The 19,315-nt window shown below is 41.2% G+C and overlaps 1 protein-coding gene across 6 annotated transcripts in view; it reads left to right on the top strand.

The window, feature by feature from the left end:
• SYBU (syntabulin) overlaps positions 1-19,315 on the top strand; it is a 42,857-nt gene that overhangs the window by 5,596 nt on the left and 17,946 nt on the right. For 2 of the 6 annotated variants that reach the window (XM_065054273.1, XM_065054275.1), the window contains exons 3-4: positions 8,472-8,669; positions 18,474-18,593. In XM_065054273.1, the coding sequence (XP_064910345.1) occupies positions 8,472-8,669; positions 18,474-18,593 (318 nt within the window). Of the gene's footprint in view, positions 1-8,471; positions 8,670-16,343; positions 16,788-17,292; positions 17,366-18,003; positions 18,104-18,473; positions 18,594-19,315 lie in introns of those variants that run through there. The other 4 variants (XM_065054274.1, XM_065054276.1, XM_021294262.2 and 1 more) reach the window with 3 other exon arrangements.

Below are 19,315 nucleotides of genomic sequence, written 5' to 3'. Positions count from 1 at the left end.
GCCTGTTCCTCAGATTTTGGCCTTTCCTGGCTTCCCTTTCAACTTCACTATTTATTCCCTCTTGCTAAGTAACAATCCTTTTGTTCCTGTGCCACACAACAACATCTGGAAGCCAAAATATTTAACCTTTTGAGTGTTTGTTGTCACCTTTTTATGAGTCTGTCAGCACTGTGAACCCTTAAAACCTGACCCAGAGCCTCCTGAGGTCAGTAGAAGAGTTCCTGTTGTCTCTGGGACATTTTGGATGGTGTCCTGAGAACAGTCAGTACCTCACCCTTTCTACTACCCTGTTTGTCGCAGCTTGCTGTGTACTACAGGCTGCATTCTAAACTATATTGTGTACTTTCTTTGCCACCAATGCATAATCTAATATTTCTGTTTTGAAGTGCTTCTTCATGCAATTTTCTGTTGAGTTGAATATTGTCATTCATTGAAGAACATCACAGCTTGTAGCAGGAATGAAACTTAAATGAGAAGTCTTTGATTTATTTTGTATTAAAAGAGAATCTTGATGTTTTAAAAGAAATTCTACATGATATGTTTTAACCATACATTTACAGGGTTAGTATAAGTCCTTGAAATTTTGGAACAACATTTTGACATATATGTATCACCAAATACAGCGAGTGAGTTCTGTGGTGATGTTAGGTGCCACTCTGGGTTTGGCGGCAGTTAAAAAAATGCATAAACCAAAAATGGATAGAATATATGTGGTTTCCAAGCATCATTAGAATGTAAACAGTGCAATGTTGTCAGGTGATGTTGAAGCCCTGAAGGTCACAGTCATATGCTGTTGGCTATGGAGGCAGAGCTATATGAGAAAGAAGGAATATAATATGTTATACCATTTGAGGAACAGGAACAAATTTTTCTGGGTTTTTTAATGTCTTCTATTGAAGATTTTTGTATCCAAAAATGGTATCTTCAAAACTGGCTAGAATATTTATTTTTCCTTTGCTGCATAAATAAACTAAGCACGTAAAACCACACACAGAGAAACCAATCTATATATACATACGTTTCACACGATGTTGATATGAAATATCTAATATTTATTACACTTTATGTTGTCAAGGCCTTCTCACCTGAGGCAGCAGCTGTGGCTCCACTTCCAACTCTTGGCCTCAGGAAAGGTTAGTGAGGTCTGTTGAAGTGCTTTAAAATATCTGCTTAACTGCCAAGACTCTTCTTTGTCTCTTTTTTCAGACTCTTTCATCTCCGCTACCTTTAGTTAAAACTTTTCTTTAAAATTTTCAAATAGATTTTCAACCCTTTATCATATTAAACCCCTTGTCCAAATGTTATCTCTAATGTGATATCAGAACTCTAGGAGCTGTGCTATTCCTGACCACAGCACTCTCCTAGTAACAGTACTGTTTTTATTGATCTTTTTACTCGTAAGTCTTGATGCTTTTGTTCTGTAATACTAATGCCATTAGTGGTGCTATAAATGTAATGACAAAGCCAGTGAGCCACAATTATATAGTCATTTTTTCAGATGGTTTCCCAGAACTCACATCAGTCCTGCTTATTAGTGAAATGTTCAAATAGAAGGAAGATTAGTAGAGGCATCATTTGCTGCCAAAGTCAATTAAAATTTGTTGCTTCAGTGTAACTTCGCTATTGTAAAGTCAGATGTCAAAAGCTGATACATTTAAGGACATTTGTGGGAAATACTGCATGGTAAACGATGCCCAAGCTTTAGGATTGGGTCAGTCCATCTTCTTTCACCTTTCTCTCCCTTCTTCTACACAAGCTGAGCCTACCACCATTTATGCCGTGCTGTGAGCGAGCAGCGAGGACCTCTTGTCGAAATCAGCGAGCAGCTTCCATACTAAATTTTCAGTGGTGACCATTAGCAGTCAGCCTCTGGGTGTGAGGGAAGCAAGGCCAAAGGAGCTGCTGAGAAACAGGTGTATTAATGTGTATTAATGATGGGAACCTCAGCAACAGGTAAAAGGACTCAAAGATGTCTAGTTGTGATTTTACTTACTTCACTACTGGGTTAGGGTTTATGAGTAGAACATTAAAATCAATAGATGGACTGGGAAAAACATGGTGGCTCCCAGCTGTGGAATATCTAAAAAATGTAAAGGGAAAGTATGATCCTAACCATGCAGATTGTACGGGACCTCTGAGATCATTTCATGCAGCCTCCTTTTTGTAGCAGGACTATTTCCAGCACTATGTCACATCAGCCATGGCTTTATCTGTCTCAGTCTAGAAAACCGTCAAGGACAAGAGTTTGCACAGCCTCTCTAGGTGACCCCAGGGAGTGGTGGAGCTGCTTGCCTGCCTTCCTTCACAGGCAAAATGGAGCATAGTTAATGCAAGTTCTGTCTGCAGAGACATAGAGATTAAATGTGGAATTAATTTGCTTAGGAGGTTAACTAGGCCTCCTCTCTTTTCCTGCAAAGGATACAGTTTTGTTGCTTTTCTGCTTTGCTCTAGTGTGTTTGACTTCTGTTAAGACACTTGCCTTACAAGCACATGAAATTCTGAATAATTTTATTAAATACCAACCCAAACAGATATTAAAAATAGCTGTAAAGTTAGTTTAGAATTGATCAGGAGGACTAACAATAGTAGCATTTTTAGGACTCTACTTCTAGTGAAGTTATTAAATGTTTTTTTCAACAGTCTGATTTTGCAGGTTTGCAGACGAGAAATTCTTTGTAGCAGATGAGTAATCTCCTAGAGTATATAAAATCACCTACTGGAATAGCTGCAATAAAAATGACATGTTTTAGTACAAATAGTAGATGAGGAGAATATTCACACCTCTAACCTTAAGCTATGCTCCCTAAATGGTTGCTGGGCAGCTGGGGGTGCCCCCAGAGGGCCATTCAGTGTTGTGATGAGGTAGGAATTGGACTTCTACCTGTTGAGAGCGTGATGGTGTGCATGTGGACATGCTCCAACTCTGTCCTTCCATGTGCATTACTCATGTTATACTATTACACTTCATTCTGCTGCTTTTGCTATGATCTTTTGTGTTGCCCAGTTGTTCCAGAATAATATTGTGAATCTCTTGTTAGCAATGTTTTCCATCTGGGTGGTGAGCCCTTACACCTCACTGGTTCAGCTGCACAAGTCAGGACGGTGGTTGTGCTAGTCAATGGAAAGAGAGGAGATCCTCCAGACAGTGACTCAGCGTAGTGGAGAAGCCTAAATTGGGCTGTTGTTGTGACTCATCCTCCAGAGGAGCCTCTTTCTCTCCATTTAAAACAGAAGGAGCCTTAGCAGGTGGAAGCTAGATGATAGATTCCTTCAGTGTCTGTCAGCAACTTTCATTAATGCATAAAACACCCCCGTGCTACAAGGCCAGTCACAAAAAGAAGACCAAAGCAGCACACAGGGAGTCAAAAATTGCAGAGCAGACAAGCAGATTGGGAGATTATCCTGAAAAAAATCTGAAATACCCTTCGTGGTTCACTGTCAATAGCCAGCTCACAGTGCACCGTCCTGGCAGAGCCATGGCTACCTGGGCTAGAAACGGACGGAAAGGGAGCCATCAGGTAAAAGTCAGCAAATGGTTTTGCCTTGATACACTGAATTTTCAAAAGTTCATTAGAGGCCCATGTTTAATTCTGGAATCCACATTTCTTAGTGGAAATGCAGAGTATGTATAGCCTGAGCATTGGTCAAAGGAACCTTAAGAGGAGATGAAAGTGGGACAGTAGACAAGGGATCAGGTTGGGGATGGATAGCTAAGACTCATGAAAGTACATAACTAGATCTGGAAGCTTGGAGTGAGGGTAAAAATAAGTCAGTAGATCCTCAGTGGGAGCATCATTAATTATTTGGATGCATCATATAAGGAAGTTGTAAATTCAGTATTTCTAGACGTCTTCAGGAAAAAGCAGTATTTTTCTAAAGAAGACTCTAAAGCATATTTAAGAGACATTTCTAAGGCTTCTGTGCGCAGAAAATCAGAGGAAATCATCACGTCACAACATATGGCCTTAACGGCTACAAGAACAATATTTTTGTCTGTTGTTAGAGTATTATTATCTTCACCACTGTTTATACTTTGACTCTACTATTTGAAATCTAGGCAGTGCACGCAAATGTCAGAGTGCTCTGAGCAGCTTCCCTGATTGTTTGTTTGAGGAGTCACTATCCTGTGCTTGGCTTTGAAACTTGGCAAGCGTGTCTGATCTGGGAGAGGGGTTGGACGTAGAGTTTCAGTGATGAAATCCAGCTGATGTTCAAAGGAAAAGTCTACTCCCAGAAAGCTCTTAGGAGGCCACTGGGAAACAAGACACCATGAATATTGCTAAGGAAGCAATGAAAGTAGTCTGTTATAAATTTATGTATTTTTCCCTCTTGTGCAAGTAAATAATACAGGCAAGATCAGAAGTATGGACTTTCACAGCAGTATTTGCCACCTTTCTCTGTTCTGTCTTCCTGATGCTCATGTGCCTGAGAAGGTATATCAGGTCTATCTGTAATCCTGAGAAGTCTGGACCTGAAGTCTTTACTGGGGCAGAACTCTTGCTGAGTTATAGGGCTGAATCCTTCATTGACCTTGCTGAGAGCTACATTCACATCATGGCTTCAGCAAAAAGGGAATCCCATCGTGGACTCGTGTGCTCCTGTTACCCTCTTGCCAACTTTGGAGACAGGTTCCTTATCTTGGCCCATTTCTGGGCAGGTAGACATCTTCACCTCTTTCTGTCAGAGTTGTCAGCGGAGTTTTGGAGGAACCTGCAGGAAACATGGAACCCACGCTGCTGTAGTTGCACCCTTCCTGCTGCAGACAAGGAGCAGAGATGTTCATTGAGCAGGGTGGGTGGTCAAGCTGTCTGTGGGATGGAGGGGGCATCAGGGTCCATGGGGAAGTCTGCTGCTCTTCTGTGGGGAGTTCACCTACAATATTAAATGCAATTAAATAGCCTGCTAAGGCTTCATTAGCAGGGGAGAACGAAGATACGTGCAGGCAGTTTGGGTTGCACTGAGCAGTTGGATAGCCCCTCAGAGCTGACCAGGACTTCTCCTTCTGCCAGGACGGTGAGCTGCAGGTCGGGTGGGAGATGGATCTCTCCAGTGTACAGAACTTTGCTTGCCCTTGGTGGTGAGCACCAGTGTTCTGTGTGCAGCTGTTCCTTTCTGTGGTAGTAAACATTTTCATTATTTAAAAGACACCACAAAAAGCTGACACAGAAAACTGTTTCTCTGCAGCTTGCCCTAGATTTGGAAAATCATTATTTTGTTCACAGCTCTGGCTAATACTAGGTAGAAGGAGTAGAAGATATACATTGCATTAAAAAATAACAAGCGATCAGAGGAGAGGGAGTACAATAAAATCATTCATTTACTTCAGCTGGAGTGGGAATGCTGGTTATTGATGTGTCTGAAGGTCACAAGGGGGTGTGAGTAGAGAAGAGCTGTTGCGCTTTGTGCCAGGCTTATTTCATAGGATAGTTTGGGTTAGAAGGGACCTTCAAAGCTCATCCAGTCCAACCCCCCTGCAATGAGCAGGGGCATCTGCAACTAGATCAGGTTGCTCAGAGCCCCGTCCAGCCTGGCCTTGAAGATCTCCTGGGATGGGGCAACTACCACCTCTCTGGGCAACCTGGGACAGTGTTTCACCACCCTCATTGTAAAAAAATTCTTCCTCATATCTAGCCTGAATCTGCTCTCTTTTAGTTTAAAACCATTACCCCTTTTCCTATTGCAACAGACCCTGCTAAAAAGTCTGTCCCCATCTTTCTTACAGGACCCTTTTAAGTACTGAAAGGCCGCAACAAGGTCTCCCCAAAGCCTTCTCTTCTCTGGGCTGAGAAGTCCAGCTGAAGGACTAGCTAAAGGTCTGCCCACGTGTCTCACCTTGCCAGTAACCCAGTGAAGTGCCTGGAAGGGCTGATTGACTCTTTAATAAATGCCCCATTGCAATGTAAGCTCAGATCCTTAAGGGTAAAATGAAGGTAGATATGAAATAATCTGATCATACAGTGTCACCAGTGTGATATTAGAGACAATGGTTGTGGGTAGTAATTAAAATATTGATTTTTTAAATGCTATTTTTGTATGCTTTCTTTAGCTACCTTATTTCCTCATTGCAGTTAATTTTACATATTTGAGAGGGGGTTTAATGCCCTAATTCTTAATACTGTAGTTCTTTCATTGTTTAAAGTTTTATCAGCTCTTGAGGTTCTTCCAGGTAGCCTCTCTATAGCTTTGGAAGTTATTTGTACATGAAGACTGCCATTTAAAACACATCTGTGAAGTCTACAGAACTTGTTCAACTATTGCAGTGATTTTATCAGTGGAAAGATAAAGTAGATAGTCTCTTGTCTCTTTTAAAAAAACAAACAAAAAACCAAACAAACAACCCAAAACCAACCAACCAAAAAAAAACCACGAAAAAAAGCACCACAAAGTTTTGAAAATCATGCCACATAGAGAAGCATGTAAGTGGAAAGGTCATAATTAAAAATGAACTGCATGAATCTGCACTTTTTTCTGAATATATTTGATTATGTTTGCGTGCCTCTAAAGGGAATACGCTTTGGCCATAGCTAAAGGAGCTGCTTAAATGCAGTTCAGCAGCTCGCTCAGCTGTGCCGATCTGCTGCCCTGTGGGCTGCATTCATTCAGCCCGCAGGAGACTCCGAACCCTTCAGAAAATGAAAGAGGTGCTGATCTGTTGATCTGTGAGGAAATTGCCACCTTCTCTCTTCTCTGTGTTGAGTTATATTGTGATGTTGATGGGAATGGAAAGGATGAGTTAAACTAAAATCATCTGGGCAACAATCCTGCTTTAGTCAGGATGAATGTGGAGACGGGCTGAAAACCATATTAGCGGTCTTCTCTTTCCTGGTTATTTTTCTAGGGACTAATTCTGAGTTGCAGAAGGTGTCAGCAAGATGGCAAAAGGAGGTGCTTGTAGGCTTAATTGAGCTGGTTTGAAGGAATTGAATATGATTAAGCTGGATTAGGTGCTTTACACCCTTTGTGCCTGGGAGGTACTTCTAGGAGCAGGCTGGGCTGCCCCATGGCCTGGCATCAGGCCTGGCAGCAACACCTCCAGTGCTGTTACATGCTAATGCATGTATTATAGCATGCACTGGATGGTCAGCATCTATAGGCACCTTGCCCAGCACTGGAGGCAGGACACAGAGAAATGAGAAACAAACCACTGGAACAAATAGGTGAGGGTAGAGTGACTGGAGAAGCACAAAGGAAAACTGGTTGATATGAAAGGATGTGGTTGTTTTACTGTACTGAGGGAACAATAGTTAGAAATAGCAAAAGCTGCTCTTTTGTGCAGAGGGAGGCAGGCGGGGGGGGTCAGATAGTTATGTGGTGCTCCTTTTTTTCTCATAAATGTGTAGTCATATACTGACTTTTTAAACAATCTGCCCATGCAAAGTTCATTGCAAAATCAGGCTTGACCTAAATTATGAACAGGGTGGAAGTGGTAAATGCAGTGTGATCATGCAAATTATTTGGCTCAGTTGCAAGTACTTCTTTGAGTTTCATGTTAGGTAATAATAATATACCGGGAACAGAGTGCAATTGCATAATTAATATGGCAGCTTTCATTTTATCCTGGGAAAGATCAAACAATTGTATTTCTTCAGGAGAGTAAATATTCAAGGCTTCCTAGTGTCAGAGTAGCCTGTTTGTTTTTGTTGTGTATCTGTAAAACCACCATGACTTTTAGGAGAGCTGTGATTGCTCAAGATTACAGGAAATGTGATTAGGTGAAGGGAGTGTTTGATATGTGGATTTCATCTGGATTCAGACTTCTTACCTTGCATTTAATTGTTAAGAGCTGGAGTGTTTGTATTTCTGGAGGTCAGGAATGTGGGTCTGCTCCCCAAGTGGCTGCTGATGCTGTGAAGTGCTGGTGTGTCCTCGGAGGAGTTCGGCTTTAAACGAAAGCAATCTGTGTGTAACACACTCTCTTCAGAACTGGGAACCTCACACCCACTTGTCAAGAAGGAAGAGCTCTGTGATCACAGTTGCTTTAAAAGGAAACCTTTATTAATTCTGGTTAAATTAAAATCCTGACTTGGTGCATATGGGCTGTAGGTCGTTCTCTTGTTGTTCAGATAGGAACAGATCTTAAAGAACAGCATGTGGCCCATGCTTGTTTTTCATCCAGTGTGTGCTACACAAGCCATTCTTGTGTCTTATGTGCACTTTTTCATACCACAGTACTCCCTAACCTAGCCAAGTCAAAAGAATTTTTCGTAGATCTGAGTTTTCATTATGTAGCCCCTAATATTGTATTTTGCCAGACTTTATGAAACAAACATTTGCTATTTTAGTCTGCCATAAGGTATTCAAGACTTAAATGGGAGAAACGAATAGCTTCTCAGCAGGTTTCAGAGCCAAGGTCATGCATATCAGGTAACTGACTGCAAATAGTTGTAGTTCAAACACTGTTTTTTTTTTAATCTGAAAACATTCATGTACATATTAGTTAGAAATTTTGGTGTTTTCCCTTTTCTCTTCAGATGACACTGGCTGTCCTAGTAGCCAATCAGTATCTCCAGTTAAGACTCCTTCTGATGCTGGAAACAGTCCAATCAGTTTTTGCACTGGTAGTGATGGAGACTTCTCCAGGAAGAAATTCAGTCCAGGGACAATGAGCGAAGGGAACCCGCAGCTGGCTCGATACAAGAAGGAGGCAAAGGCAAGCCTAGTAAAGCCCGGTGAGTACAGTATGGTTCCTTTCATTTCTTTAATTACACTTCTTAATTGACTAGAACTTCTACAGATGTCTACATACACTGTGTTGTGCTGCCTGCGATACCACTAATGCTGAGAGTAAATAAAAAAAATATAGTTGCATTCCTTCTATGAATCCACCTGCAAGATTTGAAAACACTATTTGTATTAGCTGTTTCAAGGAAATAAAATTAATTGACATATTCACTTTCTTTTGTGAGGCTCAATGGTGATGTCAAATAATAACTGAAATGGATTTTATTCTATTTCATGGTAATTGCACACATATTTCAGTAGCCAAAGATAAATTACTCTTACTATCAAAGCAAAGAATTACAGTCTTCGGATATTGTTAGATTTATTGTTGAATCCTGCCTGAAGATTATGCTGCCAGGCTGTGATAGCTCTGGGAATATAACATGTCAAACCAAAGCAAGATAATGGGCAGCCTACATGTGGGAGTTAGGCAGGTTTAAATCCAAACTGCACTGGCTGCATGAAGAACATGTCTTACATGGTCCCAGGCTAATGGGCCACCTCAGACCACCATCTAAATCAGCACCTGCTTGTCACACATCCAAGACTCAATATCCTGGCATGTCACTGGCTGCTGTAATTTTAATGAGTAGATATAAAATATTTTTGTGATTCGTGTACAGGCAGCTGTTGATTGCAAATGGTCAGGGTACTTGTGCTGTTGTTTAATTAATCATGGAGACAGAGAGGATTTCGACCTTGTGCAGAGCCAGCTGCAGAACTGACATTGTTCATGAGCTCAGGTACCTCCTGGCTATACTGTTTCCAGTCATTTTACCTGTGGAAGCAATTTAGATACTGTCATGAGGAGCCAGCTCAGATTTACCAGCACCGTGTTTAATCCAGAAACAATAGAGAATCTGTTGCAAAAACTCTTCACTGTCTTGGTCATTGAGAGGGCTGATTAAATCTGACCGCTGTTCCTGCAAGTTCTGCAGCTCGTTTTATAGCGCTGTGTTACTTGAGTGTTCCCAGTCTCCCATTGCTCTGCGTAATGGATGATAGATAATAATTTTCAAGGTTTGTTTTCTGTTCCATTAAAATCAAGGAATATAATGCAGGCAGAATGCAGTGAATATGGTATAAGACAGTCAAATCTGCTGCAATGGCTACCACAACCATTTTGTATGTGAATGTGGATGTAGCTTAGCAAAGTGTGAATAAAAAGTTTTGAAAAGTTTTTTTTTTTTTTATTGAAGAGTCCTATACACAGGGAAAAACGTTATGCACTTGCTTCAATAATTTACTTCATTGGTTTTTATTATTATGCTTAAATTGACCTATAATATCATGTTATTAGCCTTTCACAGTAAGTCAGGAGTCATCTTCATTTTAGTTGATGGTATTATTTCAAGTCTTTGAATGGACTTAGTTTGGGTGTTTAGGTATTCCTGTAGGTGGGCCATTCTGTAGCTGTCAGTGTCTCTGTTGATTGATATCTAAGGTTAGAAAACTTGCCTCTGGAGTTTGCGCGTAACGCTCCTGAGATACATCAAAACTCTCAGAGCAGGAACCGGATCTGATTTATAGAGTATTTCTAAGTTCCTCCTGCCAAATATCTCCAACCTTTTTAGTGGAAAGTTTTCAAAAACCACATTGTAGTCAGTGTGAGAGCTGACACGTGTGAGGGACATTTCTGAAATGGAGAGGACATCTGAGGACAGCTGGGCTTCATTTTCCTCAGTGTTGGCCACAGGAGTTAATGTAATTCTCTCCCATTGCTATCTCTTGGCTTCAGGTGGATCTAGTCCTTCCCCATGACCTCCTTGCACTTACATTTCTGGTGGCTCAGTCAGGAAGCTCTAGCCCTTGTGCAAAGAGGAGACATCATCATGTAGCAAAACACACCGCGAGTAATGGGAGCAGTAGAAGGGAAGGGGGACCTGGGTGAAGAATAACAGCGATGTGTCCTTGTCATGTGTAACCTAATTCTGCATACAGCTGGATACCTTGAAATCCAGCATGGAGAGGGTTGTGCACAGTATCTTTTTCTCTACCAAAAGCCCTTACTGATTTATGGAGATAACCTCTACTTTTTATTTATCCAAAATGTCTTGTGATAATGACTACAGAGCAGGAACCAGACATGAGAGAGAAAAATCCAGCCTATCACTATGTTTTACAGCTCTGTCCTGCACTACATTTTTGTAGGCCAGTACATCAATCAGTGTGCACCTTCAAAACGCTTGTCATTTTGCCTAGAATTTATTTGTTTCCAGGATTGTTTTCTTGGAACATGCCGAATCTCAGAAGTAACACTCACACAAATATTTAGATAATTCAGGAAATGTCAGAGTGGGATTGCACTGAGAATGAACCCTGGGACTTTTTTTAGGCTGTTCCCAGAGATTTTGCTGTTCTCTAGCAAAATCACTTCATCTTTCTTTTCTCTACTTCAAAATATGAAATATGGTGTAGTTTTTTTTTTCTCTAACAGCCTAAGGCATTGTTATGTGGATCTAAGTCATCTTCAGCTCTTGAAGTATTAACGAACGAGATTTAGATACCATTCATAATTTATGTTGTTTGCATAGCGAGCCATACTTAATCCAGGAACACGTTATCACTGCATCTTGCTAAACCTCTGAAAGATTTATAATTATGAAGATGTTAATAATTTGGTATAGTTATTAATGGTCTTTATTGTTCATTACGTCTGAATCACAGCAGTGTTATAGGTGAATTTGGCTTAAAATCAGTGACTGCGTTGCCAGGAAAGGAGGGAGAGAACCATTACATTAAGGAAGATATAAAATATCCGCTCCAGGAGGAGGTTATGAGTCTTTTAATTTCAGGATTTTAGAAGTTGTTCCCTGTTCTAGATGTGATTCATTTATGCAATATTAAAATAACAGAAAATGTGTTGCAGAAAACAGCCTTGCAAAAAGACACAAAAAAGCTTAATTAACACTAGTTCCAGTTTTTTATCAAGATACTGTGCTGAATCCTACATGTTTGGTAACTGAATAAAAACGAACATAAACAGCAGATCTTTTAACACTTCTACATATTCACGTTCCTGGTGTACTCCTCCTGCAAAGATCCATACTGAATTCCTGCAGCTCACGTCCACATCTTGTTAAGAATAGTGGGAACTGGTTTTCTTTCTTTTGACAGTCTTTTTCGTCTTGTTCTTGACTTCCATATGAATGCTTAGTGCAAGAATTCAAAATCTGGGTATGCAAGCTGCAAAGTACTCATAAACTTAAAACGGTGTGGATAAGGAGTCTTGAGCAAGAGTTGTGTCAATAACTTTTTAAAGGCTTGCATGTTTAAAATAACAAAAAGCCGTGCTTTAAATGTTTGTGGGCATCGTAATTCAAGAATGGCACCTGACCAGCTGACTGTGTTCAGCATTTCTGGCAAAAGTTCTGCTCTTTGCTTCCTTGCCTTGGGTGTCATGGGCACGCTTGGGGCAGTTAACAGAGTGAGCCGAGGTTACTGTTGGAGCTGTCCCTTAGCACTCATGGAATTGCTGAAGTTTCACATGAAATTATTAAGACTTCAGAAAAAAACGCTGGGACAGTAAGCACCACTGCATGAAAGGAGACCTAAGTGAGCCACAATTAGGGTCACTCGCAAAACTTGTAAAGACTGGCTGTCCGTCATGCACAGCTTGGTTCAGTATTAATCATTCCTGGTAGCTGCAGACTATACAAAAAAGTTATTCTTTTTCACTGCTGATAACACATTTGGCCACCTATTACTGCATCTGGATAAATAACATTTTGGATTATATGGCAGCTGAACTTCAATGGGTTGCTTTTCAAGAACGGCGGTCATTGTGAACTCAGGAATTAAAACCTTGGTCTGTTCAGTTTAATGGGCAATTCTCAGAGGCTTTCTCCACATAGAGCACCTGTGTTTATTGGACAATAGGAAATGAGCAGAAATTAAGGAATGTGAAATTCCAAATGAATACAAGAAGACATTTTTTTTTGCTGTGACAGGTTGCCTACAGGAGTTGTGGGTGGAGTCCCCATCCATGGAGGCACTCAAACCTCAACTGGACATAGTCCTGGTCAGCCTGCTTCAGTTAGACTTGCTTGAGCAGGGAGTGCCCTCGAGAGGTCCCTTCCACTCCCAGCAATTCTGTGATTATGTGTTGTCCAGCTTTTTTCCTTTAAATAGAGCATCGCCCAGATCTGTAGATAAGTAGTTACAAGGCACAATTTATTATTTTCCTGCCCAATCCTTCATGTCTGTGTACTGCCATTTAACTTAAAACGAGTTCCTAGAAATAAAAGAATAAAAAAAGTAACTTTTAGCAATCTCTATTCAATTAAAAATGTCATTTAACTTTGAGCTGTTGTGAGTAATGTTGTACTCTGCATGTGTTGCCAGTGTGATCTTCTCTATTTCTTGATGGTGAATTTGTCAAGTCACAAGCTTTGGGTTAGGACATCCCAGTCTGAACACATTAATCTTTGAAGACTTTAGGACTATTAAGGAGTTTTAGCAGAGAGGCAGATCAAGCAGATTGTATTGGACTTAAATCGGTTGTGAGAACAGGGTAGGTGTGAGTGCTTTTATTATCATCAATGGAGCTGATGATGGTTAACAAAAAGGAGGCAAGGGAAATGGTCCTGGGCATCTGGGAACATTACAATTAGAGCTAAATAAGCCAAACAGATTAGACAGAAAATACAGGTGTTAGCTGCAAATTATGTCTAGTTGTTAAAAATGTCTAGCTGGTCTAGCTGTTAAAACATAATGCTCTTCCTGCTGATTTTTTTTGTATTGTCCAGTGTGTGAGGGTTAGATTTACAAGATATTAAATGTCTCGGAACTTATTCTTGGGGGCACCCTGTGCAAGCAAAGTGTAGTGGATAGTTAGTCCATTGGTGTAGAATTAGTAGGCAAGTTTATCCATATTGCTACTCAACTTCCATATGTGTTTGTATTGTAAATGCAGTCACTTTGGCTATTTAAAAAACAAAACGTAAAGCCCTGATTTAGGTTATATTACTGATATCTGGTTGTATGATTTTACAGATCTTTTGTCAGATCATACTCTCTCTTCAGTGTGACAGTGTGGGAATAATAGTGCCTGACTGATATATATATATATATATATATATATATTTGTGCTTCACTTGAAATACGGACGGTTGATGTGTAAGTTCTGTGAGCGGATTGTCTTAGAGGTAATTCTGGAAACATACTTCACTCTCAAGAACTTTGCTTTTCTGCTTGCAGAAGGATGCAATGATAGGACTTTTTCTTGTCTTGGGAAGGCTGACAAAATGACATGTTTTACTGGTGCATTTACCCAAAAACATTGTATCTTGTATTTGCATGGCTTTTGTTCATTCTCTCTACTGAATTTCTGCAAGCAGTGGGAAAAATAATAGAACCGTTGTCTCTGTTGTTCAGGAACTATGGCACGGAATACAAAAAACAAGTTACAGAATGTGCTAGCTTGAATAGATCCTATGGCGTGCAAAGAGATTTGTTGTTCTTTATAACTACTAGTTGGTGCTTATACCTCTTATATTGAAATAAATTTTAAAATGCTGCTGGTAGTATAGAATGCTGTGTGGTTATTAAAAAAAAAGCAGACAACAGAAAAACTGTATTTGGACATAACGATCTGCCTTGACTGACCCCTAAAAGAAATGGACGTCCTTTATTTTAAAAGCAGAATCAGGCAAAGATGAGAGCGATGAGAGGACTGGTGACTTCAGTGTAATATGTCTCTCTTTCTGCTATGACTAATTTAGCAGTACTTTATAACCCATATTCCAAGTCTGCACTTTTTCTGGGGGAAGGATAATTAAGAACAAGGGTATGTCAAAAAACATTTAACCTGGTTACAAATGCAGGATTTAAATCAGAGTACACCATGCTCCCATCCTGCAATCAGTCATACCCTTACTTGAGCAGTGACAATGGGAAGATTCATGCCTCCATTCCTTGGGAATATTTATATAGTTAAATATGTCATTGGTGCCAAGTGCAAAGGAATGCTGGAATGAGGAAATGAGCTACACCTGCTTCTGTGTAGTTTAAATCATAGAATCACAGAATGTCCTGAGTTGGAAGGGACCCACAAGGATCATCGAGTCCAGTTCCTGTCCCTGCATGTGACAACCCCACAGTTCACACCGTGTGTCTGACGGTGTTGTCCAGTCTCTTCTTGAACACTGTCAGGCTTGGGGCCATGACACCTTCCAAATGATGGAGCATCTTGTCTGTGACCGTAAGTTGTCCATATATTTGTTTCTTTTGTACCGCCATGAAGTATTTGTATTAATAATAACCAGTCTCTCGATGTGGCTGTGTTTATTTATAAGTGTAAAGCATAAATTCTCTGAGGGGTGAAGAGGAGCTTGCAAGTGAAAAGTCCATGTTCCCTGAGTAACTTGATGAAGATGGTTTCAACTTGAGCATTAGATTTTTAAGCAGTTGAGTATTTGGCAAGGAGCAGATACACAGTGGTCAATTACATGTGCTTCTGGAAGGCCTTGCATCTGCTTTTTAAAACATCACCTTGGCAATAAAAAGGGAAAAAGCACTTGAGCATGTGTTATCTTTCTTCAGATGTGAGCGCATGATTCGAGTGTTTCACTTCTGCCCCACCCCTGATAGCAGCCAGCGTAACCATCCTGGCATTAAAATCCAACAGTACGCAGCATTCATTTCCTAGAATCACAGAGTCATTTCATTTGGAAGAGACCCTCAGGATCATCGAGTCCCACCATAACCTAACTCTAGCACTAAACCATGTCCCTAAGAATCTCGTCTAAACACCTTTTAAACACCTCCGGGGATGGTGACTCCACCACTTCCGTGGGCAGCCTGTTTCAATGCCCAAGAACCCTTTCCATGAAGAATTTTTTACTAATATCCAATCTAAACCTCCCCTGGTGCAACTTGAGGCCATTTCCTCTCATCCTGTCACTTGCTACTTGGGAGAAGAGACCAACGTCCTCCATGCTACAATCTCCTTTCAGGTAGTTGTAGACAGCAATAAGGTCTCCCCTCAGCCTCCTTTTCTCCAGGCTGAACAGCCCCAGTTCCCTCAGCCACTTCTCATCAGACTTGTGCTCCAGGCCCCTCGCCAGCTTTGTTGTCTCCTCTGCACTCTCTCTAGTATTTCAATGTCCTTCTAATGATGAGGGGCCCAAAACTGAACACAGGATTCAAGGTGGGGCCTCACCAGTGCCAAGTACAGTGGCAAGATCACTTCTCCGTACAGTTTTAATCTCACTCTTCTCCCTTTATTATGTGTGCACTTCATAATTTTGAGACAATAAAGTTTTAGATCTTTTCTAACTCTGGGTCTCACAAATACAGTTGTGTCTTTTTTTGATCCTATTCCTTTTTCTCATTTACTTTTGCTTTTCGTCCTTCTCTTCGCCTTTCATCTTGGGCCCACACAAGATAGCTACTGCTGATATTTTTTTAAATAACAGTGTTTCTGGATAATAATTCTGTATGCACTGAGCCCTCCTGCATATTTTACTGATAGGATCCACTTTAATTTCATGTCTGTTGCTATGGCGCTGTGCAGATTTGCTTACTTGACCTGCCAGCACGGGGAGTTATGAAAGACTCGGTCACCATGGGCACGGGGGGACCGGGGGATGAACACACACATCTCGCTCTCCGGGAGCAAGGGTGCCCTGTCCGGGTTCAGGCCTGTCCTGTCCTCACAGCTTGCATCCTAGGGTTGAGCATGAGGGGTGTCACCCTGTGAGAGTTTGGTGTATGGTAGCAGTGGGTGCTGCGAGGTCTGGTGGGTGCTGGTGGGTGAAAGCAGCTGTTGGGGGGACCCTCATTTGCATAGCCCAGCCCCTTTGGAATGTCTGGGTCCCCATGGCAATTTTGGAATGTTCACTGCCAGTTGGGTCAACAAACCCAGCACAGCCGGTAGATACTGTTGGAGCTCCTCTCTCTGGCATAAATCCCTCGGGTTTTGTAGTTCAGAAGAGGTGAGATTTGAATCTACAGGTCTCCTTAGACAACTGTCAGGAGCTCTGGACTGCGCGTGAGGACTGGCTTTCTGTCTCTGGTCCGGTGACTGGACTCTTTGCTCATAGGAGGTGGAACAGCTTTAACAGGTGAATCTGCCATTTCCCTTCTTCTGGAGGTTACGGGAGCTGTTTCAGAGGGGAGGGAGATGTGAATTCATGGTCTTGAGATAGAGCAGAGATGGCCCGTAATTTATCTGAGCTCAGTTCTGTATCTGTAACACAGTTGTAATTGTCTACACCTGTACAAGGGCACTAAGGTCCTATTTTATTTTAAAGGAGTGTCAAGATATAACAAGTAAAACCAGTGAATCTAATGTGCAGTCTTTCTGGCCAAATATATAAGCATTTACTTTAGGATAAGCAAAATAGTGCCTTGAACTCACTGGTTATACTAACTCTCCATTGACTAAAAGTGGGACCAGGGTTGGCTCAGACATGAGTGCGTTGGAAACATTCATGTTTAGTTGGGTGAATCCCACCCCCATCTCCTGTGTTCCTCAACAGGTCTCTGACAACTCTGCTCGTAGCCCTTCTTGAAGCCAAGTTCAGTCTCTGTCACTTTTATTTATCTTTTTTTTTTTTTTTTTAACAGAAAGGAAAGTCAGCCTTAGACATTCCGTTGCAAGAAGAAAATTTGTGTTTGGAGATCACACATGGATCTTCAAGTAGGTCTAATTAGATGCCTTTTCCTCTTCATCCCTGATCACCTCTGGCACTCTGTTTGTCCTGTTCCTGAGGACAGCTGCTCAAGGTGCCTAGCATTGCACAGGGAGATTATGGATCTCATTTTGCACTGTGAATTCACAGCAATTAAGTATTTTTAGAACAGACGCTACCTAAATCACACTGAAGTGAAAAAAGTGCTCTGTAACTTCCAAGAGATAATACTAGAATATAATGAGAATATAAATATTTAGAGCAAAAGATGTTTAGAAAGTTAGGTAAAAGTTATTAGCATAGAGCTATTTTTCTAGTTTGGGTTTATATCTATTTTAGACTTAAACTTTGAATTTAAACAAATTTGCTTGAATTGATGTGGAAAATAGCCAAGTATTTCTTTGAAACAAGAGTAAGCAAAGTAGCAGCTACAAAGAGTGTTTCAGCTTTTAAGTGTTTCATGTTATTGAACCCAAATCTACAAGTTCCTGGCAAAGTGGCCTAGAAAAATAATCTTTTAATTCTGTGACACAAGTTTTATAACCCACCTCCTTCTAAAAAATTATTTTAGATGTTGCTTAGTAGAGACATAGGCAATTAGTGGTTGGTCTGTGGCCTCTCAAGACATAAATCTTTTTTTGTTCAGAAAACTGTCAGGCTGCAGCAAGCACACAGATGTCAACGCGAAAATGGAGGATTCAAAAAAGAAGGCGGCAATTTGCAAAACAGGAACTGTCAAGTAAAAGGTGAAAGCTGGAGTCCTACCTGTGCCAGATAGTGGCGTACCCAGATGTGGGCTGGTGGCACAGGCCACTTGCAGTTCCGGGTCTTGGGCACAAATCTGCAGTTCACTTAAGTACTTAGCTTCTTCCTCAAGAAAAACCCACCACCAACAAACAAACAAAAAACCCTGTTACTTATTTCAGTAAAGGGAAAATAAACACAGGGCTGTTGGGCAGGCTGGGGGATGCAGGGAGTCTGCTCCCAGGGAAGCTGCTCCACTTGCTATAATTTAGTAGCTTTTGCTGGGGGTCTGAAGCCGAGGTCCCGGCAGGCACACCGTAACGCCTTTCTTTCTCTCTCTCTGGCCCGTTAACTGTCCCAATACCGCTCCAGATGTACGGAAAGTGGGACAGCCAGCATTAGAGAGAGACTCTCGCCTGAGGATGCCTGCAGCCTCGAGAGTACCGGTGCGCTTGGTCCGTGAGAGAGCCCCGGCTCGCACCGCGCCTCCGAGTGAGTAGGGGATGTGGATATGGGGCTTTTGCAGGGAGTGCCCGGGCTGCCGGATGGGGCAAGATCTGTGCCAGCCAACGCATCTTTTAGCTCCAAATGCTGCTTGATAGCAAGGCAGGTCTCCTGGGGACTGTGGGGACGTGCTCCTGCATCTAGAAAAGATGACTGAGTGTCTGGTGTTAAAAAGGGCACTGGGGTTTAGAGGTTAGAGTTGAGGTAGGTATGGAAGATGGCAATAGCTGTGATCTTTAGGAAAAAGAAATGTATTTTTTATATTCAAGCAGGTTCTTTTTCTCTCCTCTGCTAATCCAGAGTGGAATATGAGCCAAAAATAGAGAAAAAACAATGCTACACACACTGCACACTCTTTAATACTTGTTTTAAAATGTGTGTGAGGTCAAGCTAGAAGATGCTTTGCGATTTGTATATTTACTGCAGTGAATTTTCTGCTCCTTCTGGCTGTTTGCTGTGGCTTTCAGCCCGCTTCACCTCCACAGAAAGAAATGCTGTGCATACAAAAGAGGCCATTATGAATCTTCCCTTAGGAGATTTTTTTTTTTTTGGTGCTCTGCTTTTAAATTACAATCTGTATTATTTATGCTAATGTTTAAAATAGCTTTCTGGTTCTCTGGTTAAAGTATTCTGAACCTACTCCAGCTACATTTTACTATGCACAAGTCTCACCAGCCATCAGTTTTTATTTCAAGTAATTTTTCATTAAA

This window comes from Columba livia, chromosome 2, assembly GCF_036013475.1.
Source record: "Columba livia isolate bColLiv1 breed racing homer chromosome 2, bColLiv1.pat.W.v2, whole genome shotgun sequence".
Classification (NCBI taxonomy): domain Eukaryota; kingdom Metazoa; phylum Chordata; class Aves; order Columbiformes; family Columbidae; genus Columba; species Columba livia.
The sequence above is the reverse complement of the archived record's forward strand: the minus strand, read 5'-3'. Positions and strand labels throughout refer to the sequence as shown.